At 42.6% G+C, this 15,677-nt stretch overlaps 1 protein-coding gene across 2 annotated transcripts in view; it reads left to right on the forward strand.

Moving 5' to 3' along the window:
- Positions 1 to 13,594, forward strand: part of LOC125359324 (putative tetratricopeptide repeat protein 41) — a 49,213-nt gene extending 35,619 nt beyond the window's left edge. For both annotated transcript variants that reach the window (XM_048357013.1, XM_048357006.1), the window contains 7 exons: positions 341 to 480; positions 3,496 to 3,667; positions 5,090 to 5,237; positions 6,040 to 6,192; positions 7,302 to 7,435; positions 12,684 to 12,813; positions 12,921 to 13,594. In XM_048357013.1, coding sequence (XP_048212970.1) covers positions 341 to 480; positions 3,496 to 3,667; positions 5,090 to 5,237; positions 6,040 to 6,192; positions 7,302 to 7,435; positions 12,684 to 12,813; positions 12,921 to 13,551 — 1,508 coding nt within the window. In that variant the 3' untranslated portion in view covers positions 13,552 to 13,594. The remainder of the gene's footprint in view (positions 1 to 340; positions 481 to 3,495; positions 3,668 to 5,089; positions 5,238 to 6,039; positions 6,193 to 7,301; positions 7,436 to 12,683; positions 12,814 to 12,920) is intronic.
- The last annotated feature ends 2,083 nt before the right edge of the window (positions 13,595 to 15,677 follow it).

Raw genomic sequence — 15,677 nt, forward strand, 5'->3', positions numbered from 1 at the left:
ACAGAGGGCAGAATTGTGTAAGAGATATTATTATCTCTCTTTGGCCTGAAATTTACTCCAAATGCAAATTATGGCAATCCATAGATTGAGCAATCTAAATACCTTTTCTTGACTTTTGTTTTCAAAATTTGCACACTAAGGTATCTGACAATAGAATGGTTATTTTTTTATGTCATAGATGAAAACAGTTGGTAATATATGTAGACCTTAATGTACACAAAGTACTGGTCCCTTAATGAGAATTTAGGATCATCTATTGAACTCAGTGTGAGGATTAAGGCTGAGCACTGTACTTCCTTCCAGGAGGTTTTAGGATCATTCCCTTTTCTTTTCATCCCAGTGCTCGAATGCAGACTTTTACGGATTAATGACACTGACAAATGCCGACTGATACTGTTTATCGGGAGTTTCTTGAAGTATATGGGCAAGACCAAGGAAGCCGAAGAGCTCTTCCTGAGTGTTGAGGACATGCTTATGCAGGTAATGGGAAAGCACTGTAGATCCTCAAGCTTTGTTCTGGATATTCTCAGAGGTCTTTTGTCTTTGTTTCTTTATCACTTAGTCTACAAATAGTCCTCTGTTTGGTTTGTTCATCAGTGAGGAGGCTATGAGAGAGAGAGAGTGAGAGAGAGAAAGAGAGAGAGAGTAGACTATGAGCGTGCGTGTGCGTGTGCGTGTGCGTGATGGAAGAATTGAATTCAGGGTTTATATTTGTTAAGTACTCTGCACTTGAGCCGTGCTCGAAGTACTTTTTTGATTTTTGTTTTTGGTAATATTAGAATTTGAACTCAGGGACTGTACTTGCTTAGCAGGTACTTAACTGTCTACCTTTTTTTGCTCTATTACGTTGTTTATGTATTGCTGGTCATAGCGGTTGAACTCAGGGCATGGGTTCCCTCCCTGAGCTTTTGTGCTCAAGGCTAGTGTTCTACCACTTTGAGCCACAGCTCCTCTCCTGGTTTTCTGGTGGTGATATTTGATAATTGGAGATAATAGTCCCTCAGACTTTCCTGCCTAGTCTGGCTTTGAACCATGATCTTCAGATCTCAACCTCCTGAGTAGCTAGGATTATAGGCATGAGCCATCTGCTCTAGTTATTTTTATTTATTTGTTTTTGTTGGTTATGGGGCTTGAATTCAGATCTTATTTGCTGTCCCTGAGCTTTTGTGCTCAAGGCTAGTGCTGTGTCACTTGAGCCACAGTGTCACTTCTGGCTTTTTCCTGTGATTACTTGGACACCAGAGACTCACAGACTTTGCTGCCTGGGCTGTCTTTGAACTATGATTCTCCAGATCTCAGCCTCCTGTATAGCTAGGATTACAGGGTGAGCTACTAGTGCCCGGCTTCTCTGATTATTTTTCTTTTCTTTTTTTTTTTTTGGCCAGTCCTGGGCCTTGGACTCAGGGCCTGAGCACTGTCCCTGGCTTCTTCCCGCTCAAGGCTAGCACTCTGCCACTTGAGCCATAGCGCCGCTTCTGTATATGTGGTGCTGGGGAATCGAACCTAGGGCCTCGTGTATCCGAGGCAGGCACTCTTGCCACTAGGCTATATCCCCAGCCCTTCTTTGATTATTTTTGAGAGAGGGTTTTGCTTCCTCTCTGAGTGTGCACTTTGATCCTATTTATGCTTTCTGCTGAATCAGGGATGACAGTTGTGCTCCACCATGCCCAATTCTTTTTATTGAGGTGAAGTTTCTCAAACTCTTTGTCAGGGCTGTCCTGGAACCAGGATCTTTCTGATCACAGCCTCCAGCATAGCTGGGATAATAAGTATGTGCCCCATTTTTCTGTTTGCTTGATTGATTTGCAGATATGGTCATGAGCTTTTGCTTAGGCTTGTCTTGAACTATGATCCTCCCATCTCCAGCTCTTGATTAGCTGGGATTCCAGATGCATACTACTAGGCTAGGGCCTGGAAGCTATGATTTTTTTCTTCTTTTTTTTTTTTTTTCTGTTCCTGGGACTTGAACTCTGGGTCTGGGCACTGTCCCTGAGCCGCTTGGCGTTTTATGAATAGTTTTTTTGGAGATAAGAATCTCATGGGCTTTTCTGCCTGGGCTGGCTTTGAACCATGATGCTCAGATCTCAACCTTCTAAGTAGCTAATATTACAGGGCTGAGCCACCAGCATCCAGCTTTGGTTTGCTTTTTGTGAAATATTGACTTTTGTCTTTATTGAGTACAATAAAAGCTTTTCTAATAACATATAACTATTCCTGTGTTTAGGGTGACATTTTATTGCCTTTTATAAAAGCTTGTAAATTTTTTTTTTTTTTACTGATTTTAGTTGATCTTGTGGATAAGTCTAAAACAACCACAGACAAAGCTGTTTTTATTTAAAAAAAAACCAAGACCTTCAAATTTTCCTAAAGCTTTGTCTTTGCCTACACCTACACATCTTATAAGGATGTCTAATGGGATTCATGGACTCAAAATTGCAAACCTAGTCAGGTGTTCGAGCTACTCAGGTAGCTGAGATCTGAGGATTGTGATTCAAAACCAACCTGGGCAGAAAAGTGTGTGAGACTCTTGTCTCCAATTAACCACCAGAAAACCTGGAAGTGAAGCTGTGGTTCAAGTGATACAGTGCCAGACTCGAGCACAAAAGCTAACAGACAGTGCTCAGGCTCCGCATTTGAGCCCTAGTACTAGAACAAAATGAAACAAAAAACAGTAAGGTAACTCATTACTGACTCTCATTGCTTGAACAGTATATTTTAAAAACTAACCATCCAGTGTGTTCTTATGCATTGCAAAGGTTTTGTTGAAAAGTGACTTCAATTAATGAAGTTAATTTAAGTACCCTGAAATAAATGTGCTAGACTAGTAAGAATGTAAGTTCAATTCTCTAAGCAAAAATGTGTTAAATAGGAAGCTAGCTGCTCTCTGGCCATATTTGAATTCAAGAAGCATTTCCAGCTGTTCATTTGAGTACTGGGTTCTGCCTCCCCTGGTCCATTCACACATGCCAGGCCTTCTCAGGTTAGTCTGAAAGCTTGTATTATCTTTGACTAACAACCCATGGAGACATTGTCCAAGATAGACTATTAGTTTGCAGTATCTCCTGATAGAGGATTCATCACAGCCACTTATTTGCTAAGTATTTTAAATTACTTGAAAGACAGGTAATATGTATAATTTTATGACAAATGAATCTTTTTTTAAATATCAGTACTGGGGCTTAAATTCAGGGTTATATGCTCTCAACTGGCTTTTTTGTTTTTTTTTTTTTTCTCAAGGCTGGCCCTCTGCCACTTGAGTCACAGCTCAACTTCCTGGGTTTTGCTGTTGTCTGGAGATGAGAGTCTCAACAGACTTTCCTGCCCAGGTTGGCTTTGAACCACACTCCTCAGATCTCAGCTTCTTTAGTAGCTAGGATTACAGGTATGAGCCACCAGCACCCTGCTACAATGAAATCTTTCTTGCAGGGGTGTGACAGCGGTTTCTGTTGAGTTTTGTGTCCCCTAAGGAGGAGTTCCTCTTCTCATTTTCTGCAGAGGCCGTCCACAAGGGGAATGCTCCTCCAAGCTCAGAATGCTGTAGGGGAACTGTATCTTGAAATTGGGATGATTCAGAAAGGATTCAAGTATTTTCAGAAGGCCTGGTCAAACCTGTTGTTTTATTCACTCAAGGACTTAAAAGCCAGCCAGTATTTGATGAAGCAGAAAGGTAAGGCAACACCTGCAGAGGGAGCCATTCTGCCTCCTCCTGGGCCATGCCCCTCCTCTTCAAATGCTTCCTGCTGAGTTTGCTAGAGCTGCTATAACTGTGGACCACAGAATGGGGACTTTGGGGGTGGTGGTGGTGCTGCTGGGTATATGACCTAGTGGTACGAGTGCTTGCCTTGTATACATCAAGTCCTGGGTTTGGTTCCTCAGCACCATGTATATAGGAAAAACCAGAAGTGATGCTGTGGCTCAAGTGGTAGAGTGCTAGCCTTGAGCAAAAAGAAGCCAGGGACAGTGCTCAGGCCCTGAGTTCAAGCCCCAGGACTGGAGAGAGAGGGAGAGAGAGAGAGGGGAGAGAGAGAGAGAGAGAGAGAGAGAGAGAGAGAGAGAGAGAGAGAGAGAGAGAATGCTGATACTGTGCTTGAACTGAGGACTCAGGTAGTCAGTCTCTCCTTAGCATTTTTGCTCAAGGGTGGCACTTACTGCTTGAGCCACAGCTCTCCCTTTGGCTTTTTGGTGGTTAATTGGAGATACAGACTTTTCTGCCCAGGCTGATTTCCTGAGTGGCCAGGATCACAGGCATGAGCCACCTGAGCTCTTTCCTTGACACTTCTGCAGCTAGAAGTGCAAGGTCAAGGTGTCCTCGGGGTTGGTTTACATTCAGGGGAGGATTTTAAAATTGTAACTCATTTGAACAACTAATGAACAATTTAACAAAATGAAATACCAGGAGTCTAAAATGTGTGTGTGTGTGCGTGTGCATGTGTGTTTGTATGTGTGTGTGTGTGTGTGTAGAGGCCAAGGTGAGGGAGGCAGACTTGAGGGTTGGGAAAGATGGGGGAGAATCATGAAAGGGGTGAATACTGATCAAGATGAATTGGACTTATACACTGACTTGAATTGAAAGCCCTTTCTACAGCTACTTAAAGATAATTTTTAAAAATCCGTATTATTTTCCAGTATATATTGAATTCAGTAGAGGAGCAAGAGAGTTGAGGGTGTGCATGACTGAGGCAGTGGCTTGTGGTAAGATACAGACAACTGTTTAACTGGGTCTGTGGGACCTTTGTACTTGTTACTCGAAGGCTGTATCTTGCTACAGGACAGCGCTGGCTGCTTTCTGGAGGACTTGGCTAATTGGCTCTGCTGTCTACATCCTCATTCTGTTCTGACCCCATTCAGTCTTCAGTTTCAGTCTACCATTTGGGCTCCTTGGACCTCTAACTGCCATGTACACAAATGTCTCATATGAGAACCAGTTCCTGCTTAGTATAGTCGATCTATGCAGAAAAACAATGGCACTTGTCAGTGATGAAGTAAAATACTAAATTGACCTATTGTCATCTTAACCCCTTTGTGGGAAAAAAAACCCCAAACCAAAAACTTAAGCATCACATTCTTTGTCAACATTTATTTCCTGCAGTCAAAGTGCTGAATAACCTGGCAAAATCAGCATCTGAGGAGTTCTTAAAAGAAAATCACATTTTGGATTATGCTACGGAAGTAGCCAAGATAGTGATCAGCAATCCTTGTGATCAAGCTACCATGAAATACACTGAAGGTGTTCTCATGTAAATATGGACTTTTTTCCTGTTTTCTGTATTAGCTTCTATTCTAATGATTAATATTAGTCCATAACTGTTTCTTACTCAACTGATTTGGTTAAGAAAGGCTCACCTTTAGCATTTCTATCCTCCAACCTAGTGCTTCTCAGCCAGGGATGATCCAGGCCATACATTTCACCAGGACTCTATTGGCCATGTCTGGAAACCTTTTTGGTTATTATGACTAAGGGTGAAGGCTTGTTATCCTAGTGGGTAGATGCCAGAGATACTACTAAATGTCCCACAGTATACCATGAGGAATGATCTAGCTCAATAGTGCTCTAGTTTCCCTCCCCTCCCTCCCTCCCTCCCTCCCTCCCTCCCTCCCTCCCTCCCTCCCTCCCTCCCTCCCTCCCTCCCTCCCTCCCTCTCTCTCTCCCTCCCATCTTTCTTCCCTCCCTCCTTTTCTGAGACCCTGTCTCACTATGGAGCCTGGCTGGCTTTGAACTCTTGATCCTCTTGCCTCTGCATCCCTCAGTACTGGATTACAGGTGTGTACCATCATGCCTGGCTGCTCTATTTTTTTTTTAACGAATATATTGCCATGGTAGATACTTGGTTAGTATCCACGAGGCCTTGGGTTCAGTCCACAGCACTGCAAAATACATTTTACACACACACACACTGTTATAAGTAACTTTGACATTCTTCAATTTCTACTATATAAACAGATTTTTGCACAAAATAAATACCTTTATTACTGATAATACAGTGACTATAGTTAACACTTTATCATGCCTAGTAAATCACACATGTGTTTTATCTTCAGGCTGGCTGATGGAAATATTACTCTTGCGAAAGTGAAATTTCAAGAGTGCTTATATATCAGAAGAAGTTTGTTTGGAGAGAAAAACATGCTAGTTGGAGAAACTATGGAATTTTTGGCAGATTTGCTATTTTTTTTGCAAAAAGATCCTGAAAAGTAAGTTTTTATAAGATATTTGAAGAACTATGTGTCTTGCTTTTCTGTTCATCCCAAATTCAGCAGTATCAGGTGGTCTGAGCTTATCTGCTGGGGCTGTCTTGCTCCCTTGTCCTCAGTTCTGTTCAGAAGCCATGGAGCTTCAGGCTCTTAGTATCAGGGCACTGACCATCATATATGCAAAGGAACCCAGGGCCTCAATACTGTGTAGAGGTTTTAGCAGCAGGGAAAGGTCAAAGGAGCCCAGTGTCCTTATTTTTATTTTTTTGCCAGTCCTGGTTCTTGGGCTCAGGGCTTGAGCACTGTCCCTGGCTTCTTTTTGCCCACGGCTAGCACTCTACCACTTGAGCCCTCCCTCACTGATACTATCCCTCTGTTCATGCCTTCTTGGTTCTTCTGGGTGTGTGGGGAGTTGGGAGTCCTCCTCTGCCTTGTGCAACCACATTAGCATTCTGATCTAAGACTAGCTGCTGTTTCACCTCACAGTGCCTGGGCCTTCAGCCATTGCTCTACATCTGTCTGTTGTCTCATGTGCTTCTTAGGCCTCTGTCATCCATGGCAGATAGGTATAGCTGGCTTTCTATCACATAGACATGGTCAATGGAGTTTTGTGGCATCTGGGAAGCCTGAGCCAATCCTGTGACCAACCAGGCACCGGATTGCCTGGTCTAGCTGGCTTCAGAGCTAGCATTCTGAGCTGAATGGTTTCCTCCTGCTGTGAGCCTTGCTGCTCAGCTCTGCCACCATCTTCAACCCAGCTGAATTACAATACCATGTGATCCTACCATGAAAACTGCCACACTGAAGTCCAGAACTCCCGGCCAGCTATGTAGCTCATGGAAGAGCACTTGACTAGTACGTGTGAGACCCCAGGTTTGATCCTTAGCACTGAAAAAAACAACTAAAAATCCCCAACTCTCAAATTTGCACGTTGCTGAGTGAATCCCTGCTTTATTCTCCAGTCTCTCTTCCAATCTCAAGAGAACAGGGATGTTTGACCCATTCTCACTCCCTGGTTTTAGCACCAGCATTCAGTGAATGTTGAATGAATATACAAATGAGTGTCATGTTTCTTCATTGCAAACCTTAGTTGAATTTCAATTTCCTAGATCCCAGAAGAAGCAAGCAACTGAGTATTACAAACAAGTGATAAAAATCAAGGAAGATGCAGACACTCTGGCCAGCTCCTCACTCGTCAAGAAGCAGCTGAGCATCAGCCTCAGTGATACCTTGTGCAAACTAGGTAACTGCCCCAGGCTTCCACGGCTATGAGCAGGCGGCTTGCCCCTTTGTTTCATCATACTTTGCTTATTTAAAAAATGTCTTTATTTGGTTGAAGTAGCTCTTTTTTTTTTAAATACTTCTAACTTTTGTTGATACCTGCTTTCACTTATTAGGAAAGAAATATTAAAATAAAATTTTGACAGTACTGGGTGTTTAGATCACCATCTCTCCTATTCATACTTCCATAGATGGGATCATAGATGTGAACTGCTATGCCCATATTTTGCTGATATGGAGTCTTGCTAAGTCTTTACCCTGGCTGGCCTTGAACTGAGATCTTGCTTTCTGCCTCCCAAGCAGCTGGTATTACAGGTGTGAGCCACTGTGTCTAAAGACATCTTTATTTTATTTATTTATTTTTGGGGGTCATGGGGCTTGGACTCAGGGCCTGAGTGCTGTCCCTGAGCTCTTTTGCTCAAACCTAGTACTCTACTACTTTTAGCCACAGCTCAATTTCTTTTTTTTTTTTTTTTGGTGGTTAATTGAGAGATAAGAGTCTCACAGATTCTCCTGCCCAGGCTGGCTTTGAACTGTGATCCTCAGATCTGAGTTTGCTGATAGCTAGGATTATGGGCATGAGCCACCAGCACCCCACTGAAGAAATCTTTTAAGAATCTGTTCCATATCACCATTATCACTTCCACCACTACCTCTTCCTCTTCTTCTTCCTCTTCCTCCTGCCCCTCCCCCTTCCTTTTTTGTATTGGGGATCAACCCCAAAGCCTTGTGCATACTACACAAGCATTGTAGCTCTGAGCTGCTTCATCTTACTATGTAGTTCAGGTTAGCCTGGAAATTGCTCTTGTAGTCCAGGCTGGCCTCCAATGTACCATCTTTCTGCCTTTGCTACCACATTAAGGATTTAACATATCATCTGAGTGGAGAGGATTGCATCAGGTGTTGGTTTTAGCTTGTACTTAATCAGACACTTTGGCAAGTTCTGACCTCTCTGGTTCAAGACCATCTGTCTGTGGGCCCCATGTATAAAGTAATTTCACTAAGTTCTTAAGGCCCTTAGCAGCGTTAATTCTGTAAGCTTAAATACGAAGGAAGCTACGGATCAACCATGAGAGGGTGTTCAAAGACAATCTCTTGGCAGGGGCCCATAAGGAAGTGTAGGGTGTCAGTTGTCAGAGAAAAGGGGACTCTTGTTGATGGGGGAAACTGCACAGAACAAGATTAGAGGGGACTGATCAGGAGTGCTGAGGGGCTGAGAGGTGGTGGGAGCCGAGATAAGGAAGTTGAGGCAGTGTGCTGACTGGAAGGGAATCCTAGGTTCTGAATGCTGAAGACTAAGACTGAGGACTACCATCCTCTTAGGGGCTGCTTTCAGTTTGAAGATAGTTTTGGAAACTGTGGTTCTGGGTTTGAACTCAAGGCTTGGGCACTGTCCTTGAGCTTCTTTTGCTTGAGGGTAGCATTCTACCACTTGAACCACAGTTCCACTCTCAGGGGTGTGTGTGTGTGTGTGTATGTGTGTGTGTGTGTGTGTGTGTGTGTGTGTGTGTGTGTGTTTAATTTGAGATAAGAATCTCACAGACTTTCTTGCCTGGGCTGTCTTAGAACTGCAATCCTCACACCTCAGCCTCCTGAGTTGCTAGGATTACCACATGAATGCCACTGGCCTTAGAATTATTTTTTATATTTTGACACAAGGTCTAGCTAACTTGAACTTGAGATTTTCCTACTTTATTCTCCTGAGTGGCTGGGATTACCCATGTATGTCACCATGTTCAACCCCTTTTTAGCTCTTTCTCTCTCTGGTGCCAGTCCTGGGTGCTGTTCCTGAGCCATTGTGATCAAGGATAACACTTTACCACTTGAGCCACAGCTCCATTTATAGCTTTTATCAGTGGAAATAAGTCTAATGGACTTTCCTTCCTGGGCTGGCTTCAAACTGTGATCCTCAGATCTCAGCTTCCTGAGTAGCTAGGATTACAAGCATGAGCCATCAACACTAGCCCCTCTCTTACCATTCATTCATTCATCCATTTATTTCTATATGCGTTTTACCTCCCAAACAGATGGGTAATTTCCAGGGGCAGAGATCTTAACATTTCCTCTTTGTATCTTCAAAGCAGCAAAACAGTTCACTGGCTCTACGTGCTCAGTTGCAGAAGATGAGGATATAGATAAAACAGGTTTCTTGTGGATGTTCACTCAGTCTGCCTTGTGTTAACCTGCAGAAGTGATGGCTCAGCTCCAAGTGAACAATACTGAAAGAAACACCCCAGATTGTCTTCTAACCTGTTGAAAGCAATAATCTTTAGTTGGCTTTCCAGATTTCATTTTGGCTTGTAGTTTAACAATGTAATTGCTAGCGTGAATGCCTTGGCACCCGGCACCTTCCTTAGTGTTTTATTATTGCAGTTGATCAGCAGTAGAGTACAGTATAATATTCCATGGGGTAGGAAAATGGGCTCCCAGTTAGTTTTAGTAACTAAAACTCCAAATTATAATCAAAAGATATAAAGAAGATTAAAATGATTTATACATTAAAATGATGGGTTTGTAACTGGGTGGCAAATCCTAAATTTTGCTACTTCTGATCACTTGCTACCTTTTTTTTTGTGTGTGTGTGTGTGTGTGTGTGTGTGTGTGTGTGTGTGTGTGTGTGTGTGTGTGCTGGTCCTGGGGCTTGAACTCAGGGCCTGGGTTCTGTCTTTGAGCTTCTTTTGTTCAAGGCTAGAACACTACCACTTGAGCCATGGTGCCACTTCTAACTTCTGATCACTTTTGTGATGGACTTACTTCTAAATGAAAACTTTTTTTTTTTTGCCAGTCCTGGGCCTTGGACTCAGGGCCTGAGCACTGTCCCTGGCTTCTTCCCGCTCAAGGCTAGCACTCTGCCACGTGAGCCACAGCGCCGCTTCTGGCCGTTTTTTCTGTATATGTGGTGCTGGGGAATCGAACCTAGGGCCTCGTGTATCCGAGGCAGGCACTCTTGCCACTAGGCTATATCCCCAGCCCTAAATGAAAACTTTTTATCATATCATTTGCAGCTCATCTCCTCTCAACTTTGTCTCAGTTCCAGATATAAACCTTAACACAATAAAATTGCTAATCTTAGAGAAATTTTTGTAGAAATCTAGACTATAAAATGAAGTCTTTGTGATTTATGTTCCAAGCTGCTTCTGGTCCAGAGCCAACTTACTGCTTTCTTTTGATAAAATGCTCTAAATTTGCCTACTGAGAGGCCATTCTCTGGGAGAAAATAATAGAAATGAGCCTTTTCATATTCCATTATATCAAGCTGAGTGTTCTGTGCTGAGCTGTTTATTTTGGATGAAGTATGACAAAGGAACATAATGTTATTTCCCTCTCCCTGAGATTCTTTTGTAAAGAGAAATGCCAACTACCTCAGTCAAGTTCAGATGATGTTAAACTATGGCATCTCCGGGTGACTCAGCCAGGGAAGTCAGTCCTTTTTCTTCATTTAATTTAAAAATGCTCAGCTCAGTTAGAACTCTCTTTCCTGAGGTAGTTGATCCATGAAACCAAAAGTGAGGTAAGTGACTCAGAAACTTTAGACACAACTTATCAATATTTTTTTTTGTGGTGGAGAATCAGTGTCTCTTTCTCTTTTTAAAACTCGATCTTTAGATTGAAATTAGATGTACTTTTCAAAATGCATCAACCACAGTTCTAGTTTTGGTTTATGAACAATTATATCACAGTCCTTGTATAAGATCCTCCTAGATTGCTTCCTTATTTCCCCCAAATCTTTATGCTTGTCTTGCCCAATCATAATTTGAATTAACTAAGCAGCTTATGGTATTTTTGTCTTACTAAAGCATTTAGTGTGGTTTTCATAGAAAATAACTCTCATTTCACATCTTATTGTTTAATTAAATTGCCTAATTAGACTAAGGAGGCCAGTTGACTCTGGGTCATGGTAGCTGTAGGAACAGACGTGTGTCTGCAGAGTAGAGATAAGCCTGTTAACTGTAGGCATTTGGTGTGGACGCTGTGCTGAGATAGAAGGGTTATGGCAGCAGGAAAGTGTGGTGGAATACAACCACTCACTTCATGGTGTTTAGAAAGCAGAGATAGACAAGATACAGCATTCTAAAGCATGCCCCCAGTGACCTACCCCATAGTGTCCACCATCTTCCAATAATTCCTAGTCAATGGGTTAACCCATTGACTAGGCCAGAGCATTCATGGTCCAGTCACCTCTCAATGATCAGATCACCCATTAGAGACTAAACCTTCAACACATGAGCCTTTGGTAGGACACTTTATATTCACACCATAGCACAGTGCAATGTGTACTGTGACAGATATCATGGGACATGGGTAAAAGAGATAACAAGGAAGAATTTCTACAGGAAGTCTTCCATCTTGGCCTGTAATGTTTCTGGAGAAGATTAGGAAGAGAAATTGCAAGATCAGTATGAAGAAAGACAAGGAAGAGTGAATCAGGGTGATATGTAACTGTGGAGTGGTGAGATCTCATGCAGTACTGAAGGAAGAAAACAGGTAGTGATATTTGCCAAGTGCACTCTGGTATTCTAAGTCAGCCTACCTGGGATATCTCAGTGAAGGTGGGTGAGGGGAAGGATCATGGAAATATCCAGTAGATACCTTTTACTTATTTGTTTAATGATACACAGCTTTCACCCTGATCTGTTTATAGATATATAAATGTATTTTAAAATGAACAAACCAAAAGACTTCTGACAAAAAACAAACAAAAACCCTTTAACTGGCATAACATCCATCAGAAAGAAACTTTTATCATAGAACCCTTGGACACTGCAGAATCCTTGTAAATTGCAGCCTGTGTTCTGGAGAGAGAATATTGGTTGTGTTCTTCCTTGCTTCTTAATCTCATGCGCTACCAGTACCCAGGGAAAAGTTCATCGCTGGCAGTACACACTGAGTTTCAGGTTTGTTCAGGGAAACTTCTGAGGCTTTCCACCACCACTTGAGATGTCATTGTTTTCTTTCTGTGGCTTGAACTCAGGGCCTGGGTGGCTGTCCTTGAGATTTTTCTGATCAAGGCTAGTGCTCTACCACTTGGGCCACAGCTCTACTTCTGGCTTTTTTGGTGGTTAGTTGGAGATAGGGGTCCTAGACTTGTCTGCCCCAGTTTGCTTCCAACTGGGATCCTCAGATGTAAGCCTCTTGGGAGGCTAGGATTGTAGGCATGAGCAACAGGCACCTGGCTAAAAATTCTAATATTCTTATTTTAATATATCCAGCAGGTCAATTGTTGGCAAATGACTTCAGCCATCATGCCACGACCGAGGCAGTAGGCTATTTGTATAGGTCACTCGACTTAAGGGCTACCTACCTGGGATCTTCTCATCCATCAATTCCAGGAATCCTGCAGTGAGTTGCTGTTTCATGTCACATATATATACACACACATACATACTTTTGGCTGTTTCTGTTTCTGTTCTATGTATGTTCTGGTGATCACTTTCCATCTTTTGCAGTCTTCTCAGGGAACTTGAGCGCACGCGAGGCAAGAGATTTTGGCCTCAAGGCAAGAGTCAGCAGTCTCACGAAGGTTCTAAGCATGGTTCCTCAATGTGGGAACACTTGTATGAATTAAACTACCACAGTGCCCAGAATTTTACTACAGTGAGCTCGGCTATGTTCACAAGTATAGGTAAGTTACAGAAGGCTGAGAGAATGGAGCTAGCTGCTGCTCTGATTTCGGATACACAGAAGTGTGCTTCTAGCAAAGGGAAAAAGATCCTGAGACGCATGCGATGCATTTCTGCTGATGAAAAGATCCAACAGAAGTCACAAAAAAATGCAGGAATATTGAATAGCCCAAGAAGAGAAACATCAAAGAAAAAGAAAGACTGTTCTTTTAACATTTTCAATGCAGATAAAACAAATTGTGTAGTAAGGCTTTCAAAGCAAAGGATTTCATCCGGTGGAAGTGAGAGTGGAGAAAGGCAAATCACAATTTACCAACATAGCTCACCTCTTAGTACCAATAATCCCTGGGAATCCATATCTGAGCTCATTTCAGAAAAGTGGCTTTTTCACAGCCCAGATTACAGTTTGTCTCCTCAGAAGTCTGTTTCTCAGAGAAGATCTCAAATAGAAACCTAATTCTTGAAGATTTCAAATGATACTAGTAAGGAATAAAAGTTATTGTGGGCACTTTTGTGTCTATAAGTTTTTTTCCTTTTGTCTATTTAGAACTCTTAAAATTGAATATTTTCTTCTAAAACAGGAGTTTTAAAATCAAGGTTTTTGAATTGTTTTTAGCTTGAGATACAGTAATTATTCCTCAAACTGTAAAGAACAGTTTCTGCTGGGTGAGAGCAGGCATGCTTGTAATCCTAGCTACTCAAGAGGCTGTGATCTGAGGATCACAGTTCTAAGCTGGCCCTGAAGGAATGTCTATGAGACTCTGCTCCAAATAACTACCAAAAAGGCAGAAGTGACTCTAGTCACTTTAGTGCCAGCATTGAGTGAAAAAGGTCAGGGACAGCTTTGGCTGGCCCTGAGTTCAAGGTCCAGTACTGGGACAAAAACAAAGCAAAACCAAACAGGTTTTCACTGGTTCACATTATTTCAGTGGTGGATACAATTAGGTTGATCTCACAGAAATGTCACTCAAGTTCTAATGGTGATTTTTACATTGTTAGTTTTTTTTAAAATGAATTCTGTATCTAAATAAAATTTCCAAATGCCATCACCCAACTTTTAAAATTTTATTTATTTTGCCAGTTCTAGGGGTTGAACTCAGGGCCTGGGCTATCACCCAACTTTTAAACATTTATTTATTTTGCTGGTTCTAGGGCTTGAACTCAGGGCCTGAGAACTGTCCCTGAACTTCTTTGTGCTCAAAGTGAGCACTCTACCACTTGGGTCATAGCACTACTCTGGCTTTTTCTGAGTAGTTTATTGGCGATAAGAGTCTCATGGGTTTTCCTGTATGGGCTGGCTTCGAACTGTAATACTCAGATCTCAACCTTCTGAGTAGTTAGGATTACAGGCATGAGCCACCAGCTCTCCCAACTTTCTATTAAACATAAATAAGAAAAGATGAATACATAAAAGTAAAATGAAGTTCAAGTAACACAGCTCATAGATTTGATACTGTATTTATTTTGGACATTCCCCCCCCCCCCCTCAGGGCCTTACACATATTAGGTGAGCTCTCCTACTATCATCCTCAATGCCTTTGTTTTTATTTTGGAGATAGGCTCTCACAAACTGTGCCTAAGATCTGGACCGGGAATTTTGGCTTCTCCTTGCTCTGCCTCTCCAGTAGTTAGGATTACAAGTTTGTGCTACCATACCTGAGCTTATTTTGAACATGTCCTTGATTTTATCAACTTTGTAGAATATTAACCATTATCTGCTAATAAGGATTACTTATTGGCTACCTTCATTCCTATCATCCAACTAAATCAGTGAAAAAAGAGCTCAGGTGCATGATTTCGGCAAGGTACCAAATATCTCTTTGGCCCCAGTTTCAAGAGGGAAATTATGGTCCCTACTTTTCAAAATTGCTGCGAGGATTTAATGAAACAATGGCTATAGGTAGTTTCTACTAATGCTTGTTATTTTCTGGGCATGATCTAACCTAGATGCTACCTTTCCCCATAGACATCTCCTGAAGGCCCCCCTCCCCCCTAAACCAGGCCATAAACGAAGTACCTCCTAATATCATGCATTATTTATCTCACATAGGGATGTATGGTCCCGCTGGTCCCTCTGGTAGAATGCCAGCCTCCAGAGCTCTTTCCCCTACCCTGCCTAGCACTCTGCTCAACGGTGAACATAACGGGAAGTTTTGGGTAAGCACAGGCTGGCCCTGAGCCTGGTGACATCCTGCCCTGGGGGAGCCAGAATGCCTTTTGGTGCAGAGGTTACTCTTTATTTGACTTTAGTGAATGCCAAGGCACAGAGCAGGTGCCGCTGTCTGTGGGCAGTGCAGAGCACAGTGAACTGTGTGATGATAGGGGCCGCATGATGATGTCCAGAGGACCTTGCTTAAGGTGGAAATCTAGGCTGGGGCAGTGGCCGTCCAGTCTGTACATCCCATGGCAGCAGGGGTGCCCTTCAAACTTACTGGGATTTTAAGGGGCTGGGATCTTCCAGGTAACATTATTAGCCCTTGTGTGGGGCTTCTGTGTAGCCACCCTTTAGAAGGCAGGCCTGGGTGGACCCAAGCTGAGCATCGGGTCCTCTGGGGTCGGTCAGGAGATCCGGCAGAAGCCAGT

The sequence above is a fragment of the Perognathus longimembris genome, chromosome 1, assembly GCF_023159225.1.
Source record: "Perognathus longimembris pacificus isolate PPM17 chromosome 1, ASM2315922v1, whole genome shotgun sequence".
NCBI lineage: Eukaryota > Metazoa > Chordata > Mammalia > Rodentia > Heteromyidae > Perognathus > Perognathus longimembris.